General features: G+C 38.9%; 1 protein-coding gene across 2 annotated transcripts in view; it reads right to left on the reverse strand.

The window, feature by feature from the left end:
* Positions 1–317: 317 nt before the first annotated feature.
* The window catches only part of palm3 (paralemmin 3), a 41,715-nt gene continuing 17,774 nt past the window's right edge, over positions 318–24,258 (reverse strand). The window contains exons 1-8 of one of the 2 annotated variants that reach the window (XM_062428331.1): positions 18,892–20,439; positions 17,037–17,081; positions 16,431–16,511; positions 6,200–6,312; positions 5,245–5,317; positions 4,100–4,130; positions 3,480–3,533; positions 318–2,314 (exon numbers count right to left, since the gene is read on the reverse strand). In XM_062428331.1, coding sequence (XP_062284315.1) covers positions 1,308–2,314; positions 3,480–3,533; positions 4,100–4,130; positions 5,245–5,317; positions 6,200–6,312; positions 16,431–16,511; positions 17,037–17,081; positions 18,892–18,930 — 1,443 coding nt within the window. In that variant the 5' untranslated portion in view covers positions 18,931–20,439 and the 3' untranslated portion in view covers positions 318–1,307. Of the gene's footprint in view, positions 2,315–3,479; positions 3,534–4,099; positions 4,131–5,244; positions 5,318–6,199; positions 6,313–16,430; positions 16,512–17,036; positions 17,082–18,891; positions 20,440–24,258 lie in introns of those variants that run through there. The other variant, XM_062428336.1, reaches the window with a different exon arrangement.

Below are 24,258 nucleotides of genomic sequence, written 5' to 3' on the forward strand. Positions count from 1 at the left end.
CAGCTTACATTGTAGGAGAACAAAACTGCTGTGTTTCCTCGTAGTGTGTCTTAAAAGGTCCCATAGATTAGGAATACATGTATTACTCTTAATATTATCATATATACTGTAAATTCTTATTCTTTCCAAACAAACCAATGAGGCATACAGCATTATATTTAAAGCAATTAGAGGAGATAAATCCTCAGTTAGGATCTGATGTTACTAGAATAAGAGGGAAAGGACATTTTGAAACAAATGGGTAATAATTAGCCAGTGTGTTGTTTTTTTTGCATGCAGCAATGTGGTGATTTGTGAAATTCTGAAAGAAGAACAAGTACATCACGTAATGTATCACAAAGGTCAGTTTAATCATTAAACCATTCATTAATCATTTCAAAACTGACATTTCAGACAATCTCAATTCCACATGCTTTCTGCCTACAGTATATACATCCATGTCAGGAGCTGTGTAGCCTCTCATCAAAAGAAATCTGGTAAAAATACAAAATTAATTTCATTAATTTCAGTTATTTTAAAAATAATCTCTCTTGTAAAACTGATGATGGCCCACAGAATATTCAGTTTATAAATGAGACCATCTCATACTACTAAGTATGTGTAACTGCATTGCAGAGTGGATAAAAGGTTAAGGCTGTATACTTGGATTAAACATATCAATAAAATCAATAAAAATAATTCAGCTTCAAAGCCATTAAATTAGAATAATATCCTCTCTGAACCTCTACACATCTTTTCCAGTTTACTCTCATATTTACATTATGAAAACTACCCAATTAATTATACACGTAGATACAACAGTTTACAATAAAACATCTTTAGTCTGTTTTGTGCTTAACTGCATCTAAAATGTAGATTTTGTAGACTATGTAGTTTGGCTGGATTGTCTGCTATCCAGGAAAATTAAATCAAACTCCAACTGTGTAGAAAATGCCCCATGTTTTAGTCCACATTGTGTGAAGTAAATTTAAAGTGCAGTCATGGGTAGTGAGTTCCAAAAGGCACTTAAACACTGACAAATACAGTCCATACCTCGTCTCTCTTCATGTTGGAGAGAGCTCACTTCCTCTTGGAGAGGAGGAGAAAGCTTAAGAACAGCATGAGGAAGTCTCAAGATGTATACAAGAATGAGGGCAGGGGGTAAAAAGAGAGGAAAGGGAAGTAGCTTGTGGGCGTATTTTTTTTGAAAAAGGATGAGTTAAAAAAATTAGGAGACAAGGGAAGCAGTGTGTTATGAATTTAACAGCAGAGAGACAGACTGAAGGATACTGGCAGACTGAAGAGAGAGAGAGGAAATGTGTGGGCATTTACATGACAGAGCAGCACTGGCAGGTTTTGTGTTTGGGTGCTTCAGTCTCCTCTCCCTGATTGGCCCTGGTTGGGCCGGTTGTCTCCATGCTGGCTGGGCTGCTGGCTGCTGCTGGCTCTGCCTGGGTGTTGGGGGCTTTGGTCTGGTACAGAAGAGGTTCCTGCTCCCCCGGCTCTGCCTCTGTCCTCTTCTTCTCCTGGGGATCAGCCAGGGGAACCTCCTGAAACTGACCAGGGACGATGGCAGGGTCTTGGACAAGGTCCTGGACTAAAGAAGCCTCAGCCCCCTCTGGTGCTCTTGCAACTTTACCCTCTGCCCCTAGCTCTGGGGTGAGAGCGCTGGGTTGCTCCTCAGAATAGACTGGCACCAAAGCCACTGTAGTGCCCTCTAGAGCATTGGCTGGGGACTGCAGCTGCACAGAGGCTGGAGCTTCCAATTGGTTGTCCTGTGCTTCAGCTTTTTTCTCTCCATCTCCATTTTTGTTCTCCACGTACGCATCTCCATTTTCTGGTTGTTCCTCTGGAGTCTGTCTCTTTTCTGATTCTGTCAAAGTTTCTGAAGCTGCCTCGGTTTTTATCACCACCTCCTCAGCCTCCCCTCCAACTGTGCCTGCTTCTGAATTTGGTAGAGGGGTTTCCTCTGGTTGAATGGTCTCCTGCTGATCTTCCTGGGGTGTAAGACCCTCAGGTGCATCATCCCCTTCATCTGTGATGATCACACGTTCTGCTCTCATTACCAGAGTCCCTTCTTCCCCCTCATCAATGCTGAAATTTGGAGCCTGACCAATCTCTGCCTCTGAGACATGCAGGCTCATCCCAGGTTCCAACTTAATGCTAACAACACCCTCAGTTGCTCCGACAGGCCCGTTGGTGGTGGACTGAATTATCTGCTCTGCAGTATTATGATTTATATTTGCCTCTGTGTCATCTCTGCCATTGGTTAGCACAGTTGCTGCTTCTTCCAGTAGTGGGGTTTGGTTTGTCATCACTTCGCCTTCAGTGGTTTCTGAAGATAAAACATTAAATTAATATCACTGTTATTAAATGAGTGTATGATCTATGAACGTGGATTTATTAGAAAAGCTAGTGGTGTTCATTTATCTCTATGATGTTGAGTGAATTTGCAATCCATATACCACACTCTCATTAACACTGATTATTAGCTTTCATTGTAGTTGCTGTAGATACACCATTACTGTACTTGATTGCAATTAGAGGTTGCTTTGCCACTAATATGTCACTGTTCAATACAGCTAATTTATGTATTGTTATGCTGTTAACAAAAGATCTAACATACTGTCCAAAGTATGGTTTGAATTAAAAACATGGAAAAGTTATTCACCTCTGTCCTAATATGACATGTAGAAACTAATGATGGATGATACTGTTTTATTTATGTGCCATAAAATGTTTTCTGAATAAAAATGGAGGCTTCTCCAAAGAATGTAACAACAATAGTCAAGAGTGGATATAATTGTATCATCAAGGAAAAAAATTGCTACAAGACACATTAGTAAAATATACTGAACACTGTAAGGCTCAGTCATGAGAGAAAGAAGTGGGTTGTAATAGACACAATAAGATAAGTGAGTGGCAGCTAAACTAGAATAGAAAAGAATAAACAGTGTGCATTGCATGCTAATTTAAATTCTGTAGCCTTAGCAAGAAACTTATAGACTCTGGATGATTTCAATACAAATGGATGGTTAAATTTCATTTTGAGAACGTTCATCTGTAGCTTGAGCAGCATCCCGCTGACATGTCCATGTACATACTGTCCTCTACAAATACAAGTTACACACTTCAGCCCCTATTAGCACAAATATGCAAAACCATATTCAACATGTGTAAATATTCATCACAGCATGTATGAACTTTTTGTGAACCATAGCTATGCCTGTGCCACTAATTTCTTTAGAATGCAAATTCCATATGTATACTGAAGAGTAAATCTATAGGGGATTTTCTTGGTCTTTAAGGAGTTCATGTAAGATGGTGATCAGATAAGTATTAACAGAGAAAGAGCTGAGAAGAAAGATGTTGACATCAATTAGCCTTTATTTGTGATTTAACGTGTGCAGGATTTGAACCCTCTGCACAAAAGATTCATGTCAGTGTTGTAGTCCATGTCTGTGTGCATTTTATAACACACAAGACAACTCTATACCCACCTGATCCTATAGCATTGCTTTCTCCATTCTGCACAAGAGCATCTTGGACTATTTCTGAGAAAGAAAAGACGTACTTATTGTGAAGTTTTGCAAGTAGCAATGTTTTTCAGTTACACATGCAGAATGAAATACATGTATTACGACATGAAGAAGGACACTGTTTTCAGAAAATGACACACTTAGCATACTGTGCCTTTAAATTAAAATATTAAATATAGTTAAATATAAATGGCATAATCAATACATCTGTGTTTGTTTGGCAAAGCAGAGAGAAAGACAGAGAGAAAGAGACAGACAGACAGACAGACAGACAGAGTACTTCATTTATCCCCACGGAGAAATTTCTGTGTCACTTATAACATTTAACCAAGAGTAGCATTAGAAGCGCACAGTTGGCTAACAGGAGGTGGCAGCCAGAAAAACAATGTGTCTGCACTTTGTTACATACTGTGGATGTGAGAGATTGTCAAATCACTTAAAAATGCTCATATTGACTCTTCTACAGAGTAAAATTCTGCATCAATTTATCACTTTGTCTGGTAAGAAGCTAGCAGAATTGTAATTTTCTAACATACTTCTTCTATCTATCTGTACTCAAGCATATATTTGATCCCACTTACCTACTCCGGCCTCTGCCACTTTCACTGCCTCCTGTTGGTGAAAGGGAAAGGGGTGGAATCAAATATACGGCCATTGGAATAATAAAACTGTGATGTCATACCTGATTACCTTCATTTATGCCTACTTAATTTACTACATTTATTTTTTTAAGCCACGTGAATGCTGTTGTTTACTCCTATGTAAGCTAAATGACGTATATCATTTTATCATCTAATTTTGGAATCATATTTTTACATTTACCTATACACATTAAATCTACACTTTATAAAGTGGTGCTCTTTAACATACTAATATTTCAAGCCGAGACTTTCAGAGAACTACAACAACGTCATCAAAATTTCTACTTTTCAGTATGTGTCATGAAACAACATTGCAACCCTTCCTAGGAATATTTATTTCATTACTGATGGTAAGTAGGATGCTACATAAATTAGTCTCAAATCCAACTCTGAGGTAGGACTTTTAGTGGGTTTATGCATTTGTTACAAATAAAAGCCCACTTTAAAGAACCTCAACATATAATGACATTCACATTCACATAAGACAGCATTAAACAAACAAAATTCTATACAGAAATCTTCACATGCTTGTTTGAGCTGCCAGATATTAACTGTCAGTCACTCTCAGGCTGCCCACCAAACCAAAGATTTTCTGGCACGGCCTGTTGGATGTGCTGTATTTTTAAATTGAGGGTAAAGTCACACATTAAAAGTTGGATCCATCATAGCCAGCATGGCTAATCAACTGTAATAGCTATTAAAAATGGAGTCTACTGTTAATGCATCGAAACTCCAAAAGCCAAAGTTAAGATTACTACACGATAACTATGAAAAACCTTATGGCAGAAAAGGAGAGGCAACTCTTGTTCTACCAAAGAGAACCAATTTGTGCTTGATTGAGGTTAAATGCAAATTCCAGAGTGGATCAAATGCTGAATTGTTTGTGTAACAGGGCAGCTTACATTCATAAAGTTTCTGATTTTGTACAAGAAGTGCTACATCATTAGTACATTAAGAGAGGAAATGCATTATTCATTAAAAAGTCATAGATACACATTGTGGGAAATCTTTCTGACATATACCACCCACCCCACATAAGTGTGAATGTGAGTGTATATGTGCATGTGTGCGTGCAAGTTCCTCACCATTTGGACATCCTGCATCTGTTCCTTCAACTTCTCTTCCTCCTCTGCCAGCTGCTGACTCTCTGCCTGCAACCTAAGACAGACAGACACACACACACACACCCACAAAATAAACACATCAAATCTATATTAACAATGCACTCTTAGTTTATGATACTTAAATATTATGGTGTACATACACTCAAATGTGATTCCAGATATGATTCATTTATGACCCCAATCTAAGTGACACTATTGTAGACACATGTCTTTTCTAAGACAGTGTGTTTAAATCCTCTCAGAGGATTGTGTGAGGAGTCTTGTTGGAAAGCAAGGCAGAGTTGTGGACCTTTGCAATAATAAGATTGGGATCTAGGAGTGAAATCTTCAGGGACTTGACAACAATGTCCACTGCAATAAGGACAAGCCTACATAATGTACAACAACAACAGAAATGCCAAACAAAATGAAAAAACAAAAAATAGAAAAGGGAGCACTGCAACTATCAATTATACATGAAGTTTCAACTATACAAATACAACAAAAATGTGACAGTTTTCTCATGATCTGTCTGCTCTTCTAACTGTCTCCTGGTCTAAGTTGCACACACACACACACACACACACACACACACACACACACACACACACACACACACACACACACACACACACACACACACACACACACACACACACACACACACACACACACACACACACACACACACACACACACAATGGTAACTTTGGGATTTTTCATTACCCTAACCTTAAGCTAACTTTAACTACTGACCCAAAAATGTGCTTTTCCCCAATTGGAGACATGGATTTTGTCCCCAACTGGTCAAGCCGTCTAAAATTAACTGGTCCTAAATCTAAAATTTCCCCCCAAAAATAGACTATGACAGACCACACACAAAAACACCCACACACACACACACACACACACACACACACACAAACTGTAGCTTTACTTGTCAATGCGCTTCTCAATCTCCTGGGCCTGGGAGCGAGGGCTCTGGCTGTCCAGGGATGTTGGGGACAAAGGTGGTCCCTCCATCAACCACTGGTCCCTCAGAGACTTTCTCTGGACAGAGAGAGAGAGAGGGGATGAAAGAGAGATGGTCAACTTTCTGTTATATTAGATTATGTTGTATTATCAATTAGCAAGTTGATACAGATTTCTCAATGATCACAGGTTTTGCTAAACTATTCTCCTGGTATCTTAGGTTTTATGGGGCCATTGTGAACAACACTGACAATCAATGAACAGAAGTGTCAATTGGATTATTATGTTTTTAGCATCATTGTGATGGTGGTCTTTTATAAACTGATTGTCGTGCTATATGATAAATATTAATATATCAATATAAAATTATACACAATAAAGGATTTTATCCTCATTGGCCACTCAAGTGGTACATGTTCATATCTTGAAATTGATTTCAACCATCTCACAGTTTTTATTTGGTGCAATTGGGAAACTGTGAAAGCAGAAATTAAAAAAAAAGAAAAGCAAATTCAGTTTAGATTACACGATTCAGTATTTAGATTCAGTTATCAGATTCAGTATAGATTACAAATAAAGCTTGACCAGTATTAGATTTGTTTTTGTCCATATTTGCGTGTTGCTCTTTGGCATTTTGTATGCCAATTTCTTATTACTTATTGGCCAACATATACAAATACCAATATATCTGTGATAAAAATCGGCCAATAATATCTACCTGTTGATACACAGACCAGGCTTTAGTTACAAATTAAAAAAAAAAAACCCAATACAATAGAGAAAATATTAACCAAATTTGTAATGTTTATTTAGCGACTGGAATCACAAAAGCATAGGCTAATGCTAACTGTCAAATTAGTCCACAAGAGAAATAGCTAAATGACAAACCATCAACAGTAGCCCAACAGTAACCCACAGAGTGTAATGCTAACTAATTAGCAATGGACAGACAGCTAGCAACATAAGAATTGCAAACCTGGTTAACACTTAAACCTTTCCCTAAAATCTATAAACACTTAAATGACAAGTGTGTAGGATTTAGTTTCATCTAGTGGTGAGGCTGCAGATTGCAACCAACTACATACCCCTCTCCCTCACCCTCCCAAGCATATAGGTGAACCTATATTATATTCCATTTCCACCCTAAATCCTACACTTTGGTCCTTTAAAACAGCCAGAAAACAGCTCTAATAAATGGAGTACCCACAGATAATGTTTCACAGGAAGTATTTTGAAGGTAGATAAAAGATGCCTTTCAATATTTGCTTGGTCACAGTTAGCTGTATCTAGCTAACTAACAATTTAATTTTGACACTAACTGTTACTGAAATGTGCCAGTTGTGGTTGCCCCTAGCTACAAAATGTTCAAGTGAAACTAACTGCTGCTGGCAATAGGGTGAGAGCAAGAGGCTGCATCCAAAATCACTCCCTGTTTACTGTACAGTGCCATTTTGAGTGTCTGAATGAATGCTTAAATCCATCCATTAGTCTTTATAGTGACCCCCAAAAAGTTCACAATGTAATGAAAACAGTAGTGTCTCTGGTATGTACACTACTCTCTGCTAACATATACAACATTGCAATGTGATAATAACTGTTGTAGACTCAAAATGATAATGATGATTAATAATTGACCGTAATTTCATTTTTCTGCTTACTATTGAGTAAACTATGGAGTGAACAAACAAGTGATTTTTGACACAGCTTGCCTGGCTCAGACATTTTTTGAAGGCACCATTTAGTGGATACATTTACACACTCAGAATGTGGACACTCAAATAAAATGCTGGAGGGTAAATATAGTGCTTTTAATAAAGTACTTTCTCAGCATATAACTCCAGTTCTGAGATCACTACATTGGCAACCAGTTTCTCAGAGAATCAAGTCCAAAATCTATTGCTGGGCCATAAATCACTGATATATACTGGTTGTTCTGACAGTCAAAACTAAACAATCCTGAAGCAACCCTTAGCTTCTATGCTGCTCAAATGTGTAAAAAACTGATCAAGAGCTACGACTTGAGACAATGCAGACTACTTTCAAATCCAATCTAAATCTGATCTAAATCTGAAATCCAATCTGTTGCCATGGTTTTTAATTACATTGTGTAATGCTCTATATTATATGTAGTCAGATCTACAATTTTATATAGGTGCACAACTGATTACACACCAACTTGCACTTTTTTATTATTGTCCTTATGATTCAGCCTGCTTATATAAATTGATTCTGCAAAATGTAGGTGTATATTTTTATTGTTTTTATTCTGTGTGTGTTTTCTTGTTTGTTTGTTTTGGGGTTTTTAAAAATATTTTTCTGTGCTTTTGCCTGTGCTCTGTGAAGCACTTTGGGTTGCCTCTGGTATAACATGTGCTGTATGAATAAATGTTCCTTGCCTTGACTTACAAGTAAATATGAAGTGTTTTTAGAAACAGCCACTGTATCAATAACTCACATCCCACAATGCAATGTGTTTTGCATAGATGCAAAATATTGTTAGAGACACTACACATCAGTTGCAATTCAAAATTATGATTTAAACGTGTTGGTAATCTTTATGTACTACACACTATGGAGTAAACAAGTGATTATATAGGGAATGGTAGATAAGTGAACAAGTGAGTGATTTCATAAAAAGCAAAAAAATTAAGATTGGCGAGAGAGGAGAAAGATGGATGGAGCAATGATATGCTGACCAGAGTGAGAAATTGACATGGGGAAAGTGAAGTGAAATGTGTTTATTTGAAGATTGTGAAGGTGAGACGAGAAGAAAAAAAAGTGAGCAACAAAAAGAGAGAAACACCTGTGAGTCCATTTAAATGGGCTTCATCTGAGCTATCAAATGCACGGAAAGCAAACATGAAATACAGCATGTGTGTGGACTTCTTCTTGAATTATTCCTAACACACTCTCTAGTAAATAGACATGACCCAGCAAAAGAAAGATGCCTGAGGCTACTTACCATACCTCTTAACAGTACACCAAACCAAGTACTTTCAAGTTTTACAAAAACAAGAACTCAATTCTCTGTTGTCTAGAGCTGAATTCTCTCTCAGTGTCATCTTCTAGACCTTTATAAGTACATAGCAGGCAACAACAGCAAGCAAACAACTTTTTAAGTCTAAGATTCAATTAAATAAAGTCTAGTTTTCACTGCTTCGTCATCATCATTCTGTGGACGTCCTTAGTTGTTACAGCTGTCAAACACCCTCACCTGTGACACATCAAGCACAGGCCTTTTAAATGGTGAATGTCTGTTTGCATGTGTGTGTGGTAGGGATGTCCCGATCCAGCTTTTTGCACTTCCGATCCGATACCGATATTGTAGCTTTTAGCATAGGCCGATACCGATACCGGCCGATCCAAGCATGTATTAAAGATTAAAGATATTTACTTATTTTGTTGTTATACTCATGTTGAAAAGGGTTTTACTCTTAAGAACAACTAGCCAACTTAATTAGGTTAGTTTGAATAATCCACAATGGTTGGTAATGAGAAGCTGACCTGTTTATTCTTAACAGGGTTAAATAAACACAAAATAGACAAAATAATAAATAGTCAATTAACCACACAAACTGAATTGGCATCAATGCTCTGCTTTTGAACAACAAGAGTGTAAACCAAGGCTTAAAAAGCCATCAGTGCAAACAATATTGTAAACTGTATTAAAAAAGCAAAACACACAAAAAAGCTGAGTAGAAAATAAATAGTGGGATGCTGGACAGGTCGCTAGGTGTGCTGAAAAACGCGGACCGGATTTGGGGGGGAAAGCTGAAAAAACTGGAATGGATTACCTACAGCGGTGCGCTGGAAAACACGGACCGGAGTTCTGAAAACAAACTGGATCGGGAGTCCGGATCGGGATTTTCCCGTGCAGGCCGATCCGATATTGATATGCATTTTTCGCTAATATCGGCGGCCGATCCGATCCAAATATCGGATCGGGACATCCCTAGTGTGTGGCAATGAAAGACACAATGAGAGACACTACTAGACAGCCCATCTCAAATTAAACGGTTAATGTTATCTTAAAAATAATGGTTTAGATATGATGACAGTACAAACAGTATGATATCTCCACCTTTCCAAAGCATTCACAGCTTTGTCTATTTAATGGACATTTTGGCAATGTTGTGTTTACATGAGCTGGGCAAAAGCAAATACATCAATCTCCTAACATTAGGGGGAAAAAAATTATATCCAAAGAAATATTGGAAAGTTTTCACTGTCCTTTTAATTTCTGAATGCACAATGAAATATGTCCAACTTTAGTTAACATATATCATGGTGCATTCAGAAATTAAAACAAGCAAATCTGATGATATACCCAAATGATAAAAGTGACATGAAAATGATGTTATGGTTATAATAAACTGTACTTTAGTTTATGTAAGAGTAACTAGCAAGTGTTGTAGCAGCTGATGACATAATAACGGCCGATAACGTAATACTGGCCAATAACGTAATACATTTGCCCGTTTTTAATGTAATAAGCCAATAACATAATAACTTGATAAAATTCCTGAACCAATAATGTAATAAGTTATTACATTATTGGCCTGGTAAAAAATTATCCTTCACAAATGTAACAACTAAATCTGATAATGTAATAATATATCACTTTATTTAAGTTTTATTTATTGAAAGTCAAATAGAGCTGTTTTTAAGTTTTACTGAGAGAAATAATATAAACACAACTTGTGTTGAGCATGTGTGTGTGTGTGTGTGTGTGTAGGGTTTTTTGTATGTATCTGGTTAGGTCTTTAAGCAAATATTTGAAAGAGACAATAGTAAGACTAAGTGCCATGGATGTGTAAAACTTTATATCTAATAAATAAAACTTAAAGTGATATAAGTATATTATTACGTTATCGGTAAGGATGGGTGATACAGAACTTATTCAATTTAATACAATACCAATACTTTCTGTTACAATTTTAACAATACCAATACCGATACTGTACTACTCTTAAATGGGTATTCAAATGACACATGCTAGCCATTAATAATGAATTTATAATGAGTAAATAAACATTTGTGGGTTAATAAATATAAAATGCAGGAAGAAATACTATGATTAAATAATAATAAAATAAATAATTAAAACATAAATCTGAATAAATTAGCAACAACATCAAACACGCATATTTGCAATTATATATCTTCTTTTCCTGATTACCCTCATGTACCAATGAAATTTAAAACGAGATTATGATGATGACGACTATTATTATGGTAAACAGACAAAACAACAGAAATATAATCTCTGCCAACTCTTTGCCTAATATCTGATAACGGTGCTATCCATACCAGGATATATTTTGCTTCAAAACTCTCCTGCAACGTCTATTGCCGGACAGTGGATGGTACTCATGCAGCAGACTGGGCATCATCTTTTTGTTTTTGCTCAGCCTCCTTATGACTTTCAGTGTGCGTTGTTTTTAAATGTTTAAACAGGTTACTGGTATCGCTGCTGTGTGGCACATTTTTGTCACAAATAGTGCATCTTACTGTAGTTGTATCTACAGATGAAAAGTAGCACTGCACATGTCCTTTCTAATATTCTCAGTCTCTCATATGTTTGTTAAGGAAGTGCACACACAGCATGCCATGTGTTTTTTTACCAGGCCAATAACGTAATAACTTATTACATTATTGGCAAAAATTATTACGTTACTGGTTAAGGAATTGTATTACGTCATTGGCAAGTTATTATGTTACCGGCTTATTACATTAAAAAACAGGCAAATTTATTACGTTATTGGCTGTTATTACGTTATTGGTCATTATTACGTTATCGGCTGCTACAAGTATCTTTGCCAACTTTATTATCCATTTAATGCCAGAAACAGGTTCATAAACTCAGTGCACTTAACCAACTCTGTGATAGTGAGTGTAATCAATAAACAAACATCCTTGACATCTCCTCCTTTTAAGATACTTCTCTTATCCACAACCACTACTAACATTCATTGCTTAGTACAAATATTTTCAGCACCATCTAGTGGCCTACGAATAAATGGTAATCAATCATCAAGCATTTTAACAATCAAACAGGGAAAACAGTGTCTTACTTTTTTTCCTCCCAAAACAAGCCATATTTCCCTCAAATGTTTTCTTTCTTAACAACTCAAGTCTCTTTAATGAACCAACCAGACCTATTTTGGAGTCAATGTTCCGTCAAAGACTGACACCTGTGCTGTTGTGTAGAGACATTTGTAGATCATGAGTGCAGGTAGGGGATCTTTGAGTTTCAGAATCCTCTGGACTGTTTGGACTACCCGCCCTGCATGTCCTTTTTCATGGGGCTGTCTCTCTATACATCATTGCTGAACTACGCCCCATTGTTGCTAGTAGCTCCTGCACTATTCTGTATTAAGCAAATGTAGCTTTTAGCTCAAAAGTTACCTGTAAGCTTGTCATGGTTGGCATGTTGAGTATCTCGAAGTATCAATAGTCTGCTAAGACTAGGGAGTTGTGTCTTTCGTGTTTACAGAAATCCATGCCAATTTACTTCCACTGTCTGTCTGAGAGAGTTGTTGACAAGAGAGGCTCTCCTCTGATAATGACAGTGAATGCAGTTCTCAACCTTGTGTGTGATCTGTGATGTTAAACCAGACCACTACACTGAAGTGTTGGCACTTGTTAAGCCTTTGATGGCCCTCATGTATACATTCTAATATCTCTGGCCTTATTGTCTAAGGTATCACTAGTCTGCTTCCTCTGGTTACTAACCCATCATGCACAGACAGTTTGTTTCTCATGGGAAAATACTCCCTAACACAGCTGTGTGTGTCTGCTATGTGCTCAGGCTAACCCCCTTATATGTACCTAATCACATCTTGTAGCTGCATCCAAGCAGCATCTTGGAGCTGCATCCACATCTCGGTGGTGAAGTTGGCATGCTTCTCCCAGCACAGTCCATGTAGTCTGCAACTCAATGCAGCCCTTCCAGCATCTTGACCATCTTTCTTTGGAGGATCTCAGATGCACTGGTAATCCCAAAACAGTACCTGCCAAATGGTGTAATGAAGGTGGTCAAACTCTGATCTGCCAGAACCCAGAGGCCCCACATCTGTTGCATGCAGACTTCAGTGCTGGGCACTTGTCCTGTTGGCTTTGTGTAGTTGGTGTCAAAGGAACCCACCATGATTTGGTGGGCATTTCCTTACTGTTTGCTCCGAAATCACAGAGCTCTGACAGCTCATACAGTGCACAATTTCATGTAACCGCACATTCTCCCATGCGCTGCCCTTGCTGGGTGAAGCATCTGTGTTCATGAATAACATCGCAGCTCAGAATGAAGTATGCGTCCAGTTTCGCTGTAACAATGTACCGTGACTCTTCCCCTTGTTCATAGGCAAAAGAGCTAAGGATGCTCTCTGCTCTTTTTCCGAGTGCATATACCAACATGCTAACTTGAAATGGGCCGTCCTATTTGACCAGTTTTGTAGCGGACCTGTAGCAAGACAGCTGTTTTTCCAGACAGGCCTCTGCAGGCTTCTTGAGCATACACACAAAAAAAACAAAAAACAAAAAAACTGCCATTTTCTCGACTTATACCAGTGGCTGTAGGGTGACTTAGTAAGTACAACAAGTTGACCCTGGTTCAATTGCTTCTATTTTTTCAACATGTATCTGTGCTGCTGGAGTGCCTTTGAGCCAGACAATGAATCCTTACCAGCTCAAGAAGCACTAGTCTGACCCTAACAAGTGAAAATAAAGAGTCTATCTGCAGGGAATTTTCAAGTATTAAATTTCATCCAGTAAAATTGGAATTTTGAATCGTAATTATATATGCTCTAAAATCTACTACTAGCTCTCTCAGCAGCCATACTCCTACTGTGTAAAGCTAGGTGATGTCTTTTAGCTTTTCTACTGAGGTGAAAGTTTCTGAAAACCCACACTCCCCTCAAGCCTATATGGCCCCATGTTTCCAAAATCTGGCAACTGTTAGTCAGTAGCTACCTACTTAAATGTAAGCGTCACAAAACCATCTCTGTGTTTTCTCTTGCAGCATAGAACAAGCCCGGCTCTGTTCCCTTCCCTGTGCCTTTGGCTGGCTGAACACAAACCTCGCTATACTGTCCTGCACGTCTGGAGCAGCGAACAAGCGACTGCTCCCTCCTATCACATCCTTATATATACACTGGGGTTAGAATCAATGTCAAAGCTAATGAATGTACTAAAAGCCATTACAATTTCATTTCCTGTGAGAGAGTGAATATTGGAATAATCATAAACTAGAAATACTGTCTTGTGGTTGTATGCTAAGTCAAGTTGCAGTTTACATGCAGACTCAAAATGTTTGTAATAAAGACACTGAAGGAATTTAATGAAAGGTATTAAGAGTATTTTTGGGCAACATGCCAAATCAATTAAGAGAATATTTTTACAGAAGGGTCCAGATGACTGTTAAAGAGCTTCATCATGTCGTGCAGAGAATCACCTGAAGCTCAATATCAACAAAACAAATAACTTTGTGGTAGACTACCAGAGGAACAGGAGACCCCCTGTCCTGGTTGCTGTCTAATGGCGCTTTTCCACTGGACAGTTCCAGCACGACTCGCCTCGCCTCGCCTCGCCTCGGTTATTTTTGCGTTTCCACTAGGGAAAGTACCTGGTACTTTTTTAGTACCTGCTCTGGTGAGGTTCCAAGCGAGCCAAGCCGATACTAAATGTGACGTCAACAGACTGCCGGCCACTGATTGGTCAGAAGAGTTGTTGCTGGAAGAGTCATGAGCCGTCCCACATAAGAATCAAACCCGGCATTTTTAACTACCGGCAACAGCGTTACAAATATACGGCTCAATTTTCTTGCTTGGTGTGTGACAAAAAGCCACATACAGCAGCAATTACACCACTGCCTCAATGTCCTCCATTGTTTATGTGTTGAACGAAGTTTAACACATAAAGTCACTGCACATAAAGTCCTTCACAAATGTAACAACTCAAAACGAAGTCACTGCAGTTTCGCGGAGCCGTGCTATGACGCCCACGTTGAGTAGGTACTTTTTTGTAACGGAAAAGGTCTGTTCTGGAACCGTACCAAGTCGAGGCGAGGCGAGTCGTGCTGGAACTGTGTAGTGGAAAAGTGCCATTAGGTGGACTCATACAGGTACCTTGGGAAAGCAAAATGCAAAGAAGCCACAAATTCTTAAATGTGGATGCTTCACACACATCTTAAACCCGGCAGCACAGAAGATCTGCACAATCGCCACAGTTCCAAGATAGGCAGCCGAGATTACTGTCACCAACTCAGTATCCAACCAAATGTGAAATATGCTCACAATTTCCCCTCTGTTCATGAGTTATGGCATTAAATAATGGCCAAAAAAGTATTTTTGCAAAACATTATGTCATCACAGTGAAGGTGACTTTTGACCTTTTAGATATAAAATGTCATACCTTCATTAATCTATCCATACGAGATATTTGTGTAAACCATTGTCATAATTAGTGTATAAATTCTTGAAATACGGCCAAAAATCTGTTTTGTGAGGCCACAGTGACCTGTAATGAACTTCCTCCAGATGTTCCTGAAATAATATCATGTTCATGAGAATGGGATGGAATTGAGGTCACAATGACCTTGACCTTTGACCACCAAAATACAGTCAGTCTATCCTTGAGCCCAAGGTTTGTGCCGCATTTGAAGAAATTCCCTCAAGGCAAGTGCTGTCCACATACTCATATATGCTAAGCGTTTTTAAAACACTTCTCTTGTATGAAGTGAAGCACACACACGCATACCTGAATGCAGACAAACACACACTGCATAGATTACACACAATTTGAGGAATGTACCCCGGGGGCAGAGTAACACAGTGGAGTAGGAAGTGGGAACGCCAGTCTGGAAATGATGTGAAAACAATAGAGCAGCTCTGTGACTTGCAGAGTGTGTAAACACTCATATAAAAACTGATTTCAGCAAAGGAAGGCTTGCTTCTAACCTTGTGAGAGACGGCAAAAACCAGGAAGTGTGAAAGGTTGAACAGTTCATTTGTGTGTGTGAAAGGGAAATAGGTTTGGAAGCTATTTGCTCGTTAACAAGCTGAAATGAGTCTACAGAGACTGAAATTAAGGCTGCATGTGTGTACAGTATGTGTACAGTATGTGTGTGTGTATCTGTGCATGTGTGTGTGTGTATGTGAGTGAATGAGACAGGTTAGATCATCCTTGTATGTATGTCAGACCTTGAGCTGTTGTAGTCTCAGTTTCTCATCCTCCATCTCTCTTCTGGCTTTGTCCTGTTCCTCCTGCAGCCGACGCTTCTCCTGAAAGAGAAAAGGAGGAGTGAAGGAGAGAAAATTGAAAGACCGAAAATGAATATAAGCATATTGAATGTTTGCTAAAAAGGGAGTGAGAGTAAAAAGAAGGGTAAGATTTTATTCTATTAAAACAGAAATGTGGACAGAGAAACTCAGATCAATATCTAGACTACAAACACGCTGACTTAAATTAATAACAGAAACAAAGAAAAGGAAGAGAGGACAATGAATAAAACATCACTGGGAAAGAGTAAAATAGGGACACCTGGTCAACCATCTGTCACAAGGACACCATCACTGCAGTAATCAAGTATACTCTATATCCCATAACCCTCAGAGAAAATTTCCCCATGACAACCTGGTGTTATTTTCGTGGGACCAGGGACACCCTGGCTCACCACACTGCACACTTAATTATTTAGGAGTTACAAGAAGCTCAAAGAGCACAGCTAAGTCTCCTTAATGTCTCTTCCTCTGTATACACAGTTAAATGTATGTGCGTGTGCATGTTTTGTGTGTGTGTGGACTCACAGCAATGGCCTCCAGTCGCTGTTGGTACTTCTCCGTCTCATCCATCTTGGTACCAGTGACACAACAAGACATGGTTGAAGGTTAGAGATCAGAGGTTCAAAAAATATGAGACAAGTGAATCCACTTATTCTCTAAGCTTATTGCCCTTCACTGGTCTGAGAGACTGAATCCTTGCTGGCTACAAGAATCATTTACAGTTTTTTAAAATATGTTCAAATGTTTTTGGTCTGCATGGTCTCTTTTCTTTGTTTTTCTAAATTTAGTATTTGTCTGTGGTCTGAAGAGTATGTAGAGAAGAGATACCAAAACTCAAGAGTCCCATCCCTGCAAGGCAGCAACTGAGGAGTGGCAACAGAAGATCAGAGGCAAGACCTTAAGTGTGAAGACTGTATGGACACATATCTTGATCGCCTTCGTCTGCAGAGCCACCATGACCCACAGTCCCCTACTTCATTCACACACTCACCAAAAACACCTTCCCCACACTTCTTCTCTAAACGTTACCATTTAATTTACATAGACCCACGATCCCTATGACCAAGCACAGCGACAGTGTCACGGAAGAATTCCTCTTTAAGGAAGAAACCTTGAGGACAACCGGGCGCTAGCTGGGCGGCCATCTGCTTTGACTGGTTGGGTTGAGAGAGAAATTTATTAGCAAGTCACCGCCATCACAAGTCTTGATTCTACTTTCATAAAACATTCCTTATAAAACTTCTCAGGAGAGAAACAACACTTAGTTTTGGCCCACATGTAATTCTGCACTGGGTGGGTTCCATAAAAAAGTCATTATGTGATAAGAATACTTTTAATGAAAACACAGTTATTGGAAATTTGAATTTTTTAATGCGATGACCGCAATACTGTTCCAGTCACTGACAATCCTCTGTGGTGTGTAAACAGTTCCGTCCTACACCAAAAACACATTAAGCCATGACAGCGGCTGGGAATTCACACTGGGGGAGATTTGGGTAATACAAGGCCCTATTTCTGTAACAAATGCCACACTGTCACAACTTGTGTCGCTAATCGCCATCACAGAGCTTTGAAGCACAAAACATGCGCTTTACCAATGCATGCACATACGCACCAAACACTTTCCAGATACATAACATAAGAAAACCCCATAAACAAGCTAATGTTTGGGAACACCAATAAGAAGATCAAATCCAAGTGGTGACTCTAGCTTTTGCATTAAAAATACAACTGCACACAGACACTTCAATTACAAAAAAAAGGTTATTTTCACTTCACATGCAAACTCACCAAATAAGCTTTGACAAACCTACCCAAAGCCACATTTCTCATTTTTACTCCCTCCCCATCCAATTCCCAGACATTCCACAAATGACGTTTCTCGTTTCTCCCCGCAAGGCAAGTAAGCCAGATACTATTGTTGCTCCTTCAATATGGCAGATCTTTCAGGTCCTCAGGGTTTGCCTGTTGTCATATTGAGAAGCATCTCCTTACCAACACCTGAAGGATTCCTTCGGCACCCTTTAGGTATGTGGTAGGTGGCGTGGTCACAGGGGAAAAGGGCCCACATAAAAGACACATATACACAACTGTACAGTGTATGAAGGGGAAAGCAGAGAACAAAAAAGAAGAAGGAAGGGAGGAGGAAACAACCTCTGGCATGCCTTTCATTACACCAGATTTCTCTCAAGAACTGAGGTGATGAGATGGAGGGAAGGATCAGCAGATGTATGATAATATACATATATAAAAATAAATTTATATAGAGAAAGATTGGGAGACAAGAGAGAAGGCACCCTCCAAGAGCAACAGAGGTACCAAGAGACAAAATCTCATTTTGGCAGTGTTTTGAATGACTGGAGGTGCAGTGACAGCTTACAGTATAAGCCTCCGTGGGGAGTGGAGGCTTGTGTCTCATCAGGGCTCCAGGAGAGCGCCTAGAATAGCAGCCAGAGATAAACAAGCAAACACAAACAGAGGCTTTGATGAGGAGGTATGGAGGAGCTCCCTGTAGACACACACTGACTTTGATAATTAGACATGATACAGGAGGGTAAAGAAGGGAAGGCTGACAAAGTCAAAAAGTTAAGTGGCAGATAAAGTCAAGATGGTTGGGGAGAAGACATGAGGGGGAATGAGGTGATAGAAAATGTGGCGACTGGTTTGAGATTCAAATCCGAAAAAATTTGTCTATATAATATAATATATAATGGTCTGTAATATAAATGTAAAAAAAAAAATCTTATACAGGGCAGACATAAAACAAGAGGTTGATCAAGAAGAACAGAGAAGTCTCTGTTTCCCTGATCATTCTCAAGCAAACAGGTCAATCTGCTCCAGTGTCAGAAATGAAAGGGCAAAATTGTCCCAAGAAATCTCAGAATGCCGAGAAACCATAACCATGCCAAAAAGAGAGCCCAAGATTTGGGGGAAAAAAAGGAGAAAAAAAAGACCAGTTTAGTCCAATATCCTAATTGATCATTTTATTTTCAGTCAGTTCACTTAATTTCCATATCTAACACATACTCACACAAACAGCACTGTTGTTCACACTACACTGCTGTTAAGATACCTGACAGAGGTCATGCAATTCTGAACAGTGAAGTTGGCTGCGGCAATGAACTGGTACCACATTATAAAATCTCCAACTGTTATCTAAGAAATCAACCCAAAACATAGGCCGCCACGCCACCCCCAGAAGCTGTCGCTTCTACCATTACAAAATGAGAAATAGACTGGCTTTGTATTGAAGAGGTGAATAAGACAACTCTCCCCCTACAGTAAAGCATGCAGAGCTCAACCACCCAAATATAGCCTTGGACAGCTAAAGGCTAATCACAACTTTGCTAAAGGAAGGAAACAGGTTAAAGAATATTAAGGTAATCAACACCAAACAAGCATGCATTTTGATTTGTTCATGTAGGTAACATTCACGCTGACACGAGAGACCTTAAAATGTCTTTGGTCTGGCGTGTTAGCTAGTGATGGATTTCATGATTCGTTGTCGAGATTCAGTTCCCGTCGGTCAGTTCAGCTGGAAGAATCGGTTCATATAGTTCGTTCATTAGTTCGTTCAGTCGTATTTCCGGTACAACGTTGCTTAACGGTGAATCATAATGCACGGTTCTCAGCTCCTCGTTCTCAAACGATCGTGCTAACGGTCAACACAACACAGTAGTTCAAAGTAAATACATAGCTGCAACTTCATGATTATGTACAATACAACAGTGGCTAATGTGTTTACACCTTCACATTAAATGTACATGTATTGTACATGTAAGGTAAATAGAGAGTAGACTCCGGCTAAATCAGCTAATTTATTGTCTTCATTTTTTGTTCACTTTTAGCAAGGGCTACTAAATAAAGAAATAAAGACCCAATATGCTGACAAACATGTTTAAAAGCTTGGCAGATATATTGTAACGAACTGGGCCACGTTACTGTTATGTGTGTTATTAAAAAAGAGAGATTATACCCAGATACTTAAATCTGTTCATATCTCTCCTGTCGGTCTCGTTCAGTCAGTCACTCCGTTCATATCTCTCCTGTCGGTCTCGTTCAGTCAGTCGCTCCGTTCAATCATCTCAGTCGGTCTCGTTCAGTCAGTGATTCGCTCTCAAGATGCGTTCAAAGACACTCAGGAAAGCTAGCATTTAGCTTAACATTCGCTAACACCCCGAAATAGGGTGCTTCAACAGAACAGTATCCTTCCTGCGTGTCTGTGAACGCAACTTGAGAGCGAGTGACTCAACAGACAACCTACGATTGGCTGGCTTTCTCAGTCCCTCTTCACCACTCTGATAACTTAACAGTGAACATAGCGAACGAAAGAACGTGACAGAAGTGAAACGGGGAATCAGGTCAGTTCGTTCGTTTTAAAGAGTCGTTCGTTTGAACTGATTCATTCGCGAACGAGCCATCTCTAGAGCCATTTTTATAGCGTCTTCCGGAGCTCAAAGGCTCTAACTGGCTATGTAGAGGATGGAAACTGTCCTTTAAAATGGACCTAACTTTTTTCTCTTTCAGTGAAGAGTGATGACAAGGCTTTTTGAGGTTTGCCAAACATTTTCCTGGCCATTGACACGATCCTGGACAGTTTGTTCTTAGATCTACAGTGTGGGTGACCATACCAGGCAGGCAGGAAGGTGAAAAGTAAAAACGCTCTTAACAGTTGTTTTATACACCAAGACTGCTCAGTTTCCTAAGGAGATAAAGTCACTGTGAACATCTCTTGAAAATATACTAACTGTACCTAGATATTTAAAATTATCCACAGTTTCAACCTGTTGGCCATCAAGTGAAACTGGTTCTGTTTTGATATTTAGTTTTGTACAAATAATCAGTTCTTTGGTCTTACCCACATTAATTTCCATCTGACTATTACAACACCATGTTTGAAAGGCCTTAGTGAGGGCCAGATAGGCAGCAATGCATGCTAAAAATTCAACTGAGGTTATTTCCACAACTGTGTCAATGAAGAAGGAATATCACACTTACTTTGGCTCTTTTGACAGTACTTGTAGTTACTAGTCTGTAACTTTGCAAAAACCTGAGGCTGTGGCATTAAATGCATCAGGCCTACAATGATGAAATCATCAAAGTTAGACTGGTTTTAACTTGTAGGAGATCTGGTGATGACATTATTAGCTGAATCTAATTAGATCAAGCCCCAGGAAGAGCGCCAGGCTTTGAAGCCATATGCCATAGTGGCCAAATCGTGTAATTACAAGGTCTTGTCATGCTATAAGGCACTAAGAGACCTTTTCCTATAGACTTACATTGTAAATCAACAGATACCATTTTTTGAGCGTTACAACCCCCCATGAAATGTATTGTTTCACTATCAAAGTTTGATCCATTTGGTCCAATCACATTTCGAAAGTCTAGAAGCCACATGATTGAATCGTTTCATCCCAATTCAAGTTAACCAAAGGGCTAAAGTGGAAGTTAACGGTCTTGGCTGGTGGAAGTCTCTAGTGAGCATGCTCAATTCGCAGTATGTTTTTCATAATCTTTACTGCCATCTATATGAGGTGTGTTGCTGAACCACAGACTGATTTTGCATTCTTGGACTGTTTCAATGACAGTAGGGATGTCCCGATCCGATATTTGGATCGGATCGGCCGCCGATATTAGCGAAAAATGCATATCAATATCGGATCGGCCTGCACGGGAAAATCCCGATCCGGACCCCCGCCAGTTTGTTTTCAGAACTCCGGTCCGTGTTTTCCAGCGCACCGCTGTAGGTAATCCATTCCAGTTTTTTCAGCTTTCCCCCCCAAATCCGGTCCGCGTTTTTCAGCACACCTAGCGACCTGTCCAGCATCCCACTATTTATTTTCTACTCAGCTTTTTTGTGTGTTTTGCTTTTTTAATACAGTTTACAATATTGTTTGCACTGATGGCTTTTTAAGCCTTGGTTTACACTCTTGTTGTTCAAAAGCAGAGCATTGATGCCAATTCAGTTTGTGTGGTTAATTGACTATTTATTATTTTGTCTATTTTGTGTTTATTTAACCCTGTTAAGAATAAACAGGTCAGCTTCTCATTACCAACCATTGTGGATTATTCAAACTAACCTAATTAAGTTGGCTAGTTGTTCTTAAGAGTAAAACCCTTTTCAACATGAGTATAACAACAAAATAAGTAAATATCTTTAATCTTTAATACATGCTTGGATCGGCCGGTATCGGTATCGGCCTATGCTAAAAGCTACAATATCGGTATCGGATCGGAAGTGCAAAAAGCTGGATCGGGACATCCCTAAATGACAGGTTTGTCGTAAGTCAGAGAGGAAGAAAAGGCAAACCTTGGAGAAAAGTCAGAAAAATGCATCTTTGTAACAAAGAAATGTTTTAATCAGTCTCCCAACTCTCAGGTTGGGAACCACTGGCGTCAAGCATATTAAAATAAATTTTACTGCAAATCATTCCTGTTCTTTATTGGAGAATAGTCACATTATAAAGCCAATTAAAATCTTTAACTATGAAACTTTGCACCTTAACTGTGAATTTTCACACAACTCCCACAGTCCCCTCATGCCATTCAGAAAGTGTAGCAACCCGTAAATGTGCTGTGGGACTGAACAAAAACTGCACTTTTTCACTGTACCCTTGCCTCTGTTATTTCGCACTATATCCAATACATCACAGAACCAAACAGCAGTAGTAAAGCACCAATGTGGCACATGGCCATGACACACAGCTCGACTGCTACAGTATTTAATTACACATTTGTTCACCTGCAACACCTGTTACATGCCAACCCAGATGACTAAAATGACTGAAGCCTCAATTCCATTAAAACAGACAGCTTTTTTGGTTGTCAAGGCAATAATTTGTGTCCTTCACAAACACTTTCCAGTTGAGCAAGTCATAGGCTGTCTGACCTCAGTGGTATGACCTCCCACACACAGAGTCTCTCCCGGTTTACATCTCACAGCCACTCTCTTACTTAATATCCCACGCACGCTTAGTCACACAGAGGACTGAAGCAGCTCAGGTCAAAGGTGAAAAAGAAAAGCAGACAGATGAGAAACAATACTCTAACGCAGAGAGAAAGTACCTTTTTACTGCTGAAACAAATAGTCGATAGCCTTTAAAAAACACAAGAAGTTTTTAAATTTTAAATTCTCTATCAAACAAAAATGCCAAACAATAACTTTGTAGCTTCTAAATTTGCTTTTTTGTAATATTGTAAACTGAATGTCTTTGAGCTTTGAATTGTTGGTTGAACTAAATAAAAAACAAAAAACAAACAGCTGTGTGGGTGATGGGCTGTTTTCACTATTTTCAGGTATTATATAGACTGAATCATAACTTGATTTAGGGCTGCAACTGAGGCTTATTTCCATTATCAACTAATTACCTGCTGATTCCTTTCTGATTAATCAATAGACAAAATATCAGAAAATATAAAAAAATGTCTGTAGAGTCCAAGACTTCAATTAACTTTTTTTTGTGACCAATAATCAAAGACAGAACATGAAGTGAATTTCTGCCACATCATAGACTCTAAATCTTTTTGTTATTTCCCTCCGGTGTGTCTCCTTATTTCCATCCTCTCTATACGTTTATAAAAGTATATTCAGAAAGCTCTGGGATACACATAGATTTACCCCTCAAAGTGAAAAATGTTTTATTCACATGGATGTATATCTATGTCCATTCATGCTCTTTGGGTAAATTTGTGTCTATTCACATTTTTGTATTGACTTTTGTATGTAATTCTGCAGCCTTTAAAATTC

The sequence above is a fragment of the Scomber scombrus genome, chromosome 2 (assembly GCF_963691925.1).
Source record: "Scomber scombrus chromosome 2, fScoSco1.1, whole genome shotgun sequence".
NCBI classification, from domain to species: Eukaryota; Metazoa; Chordata; class Actinopteri; order Scombriformes; family Scombridae; genus Scomber; species Scomber scombrus.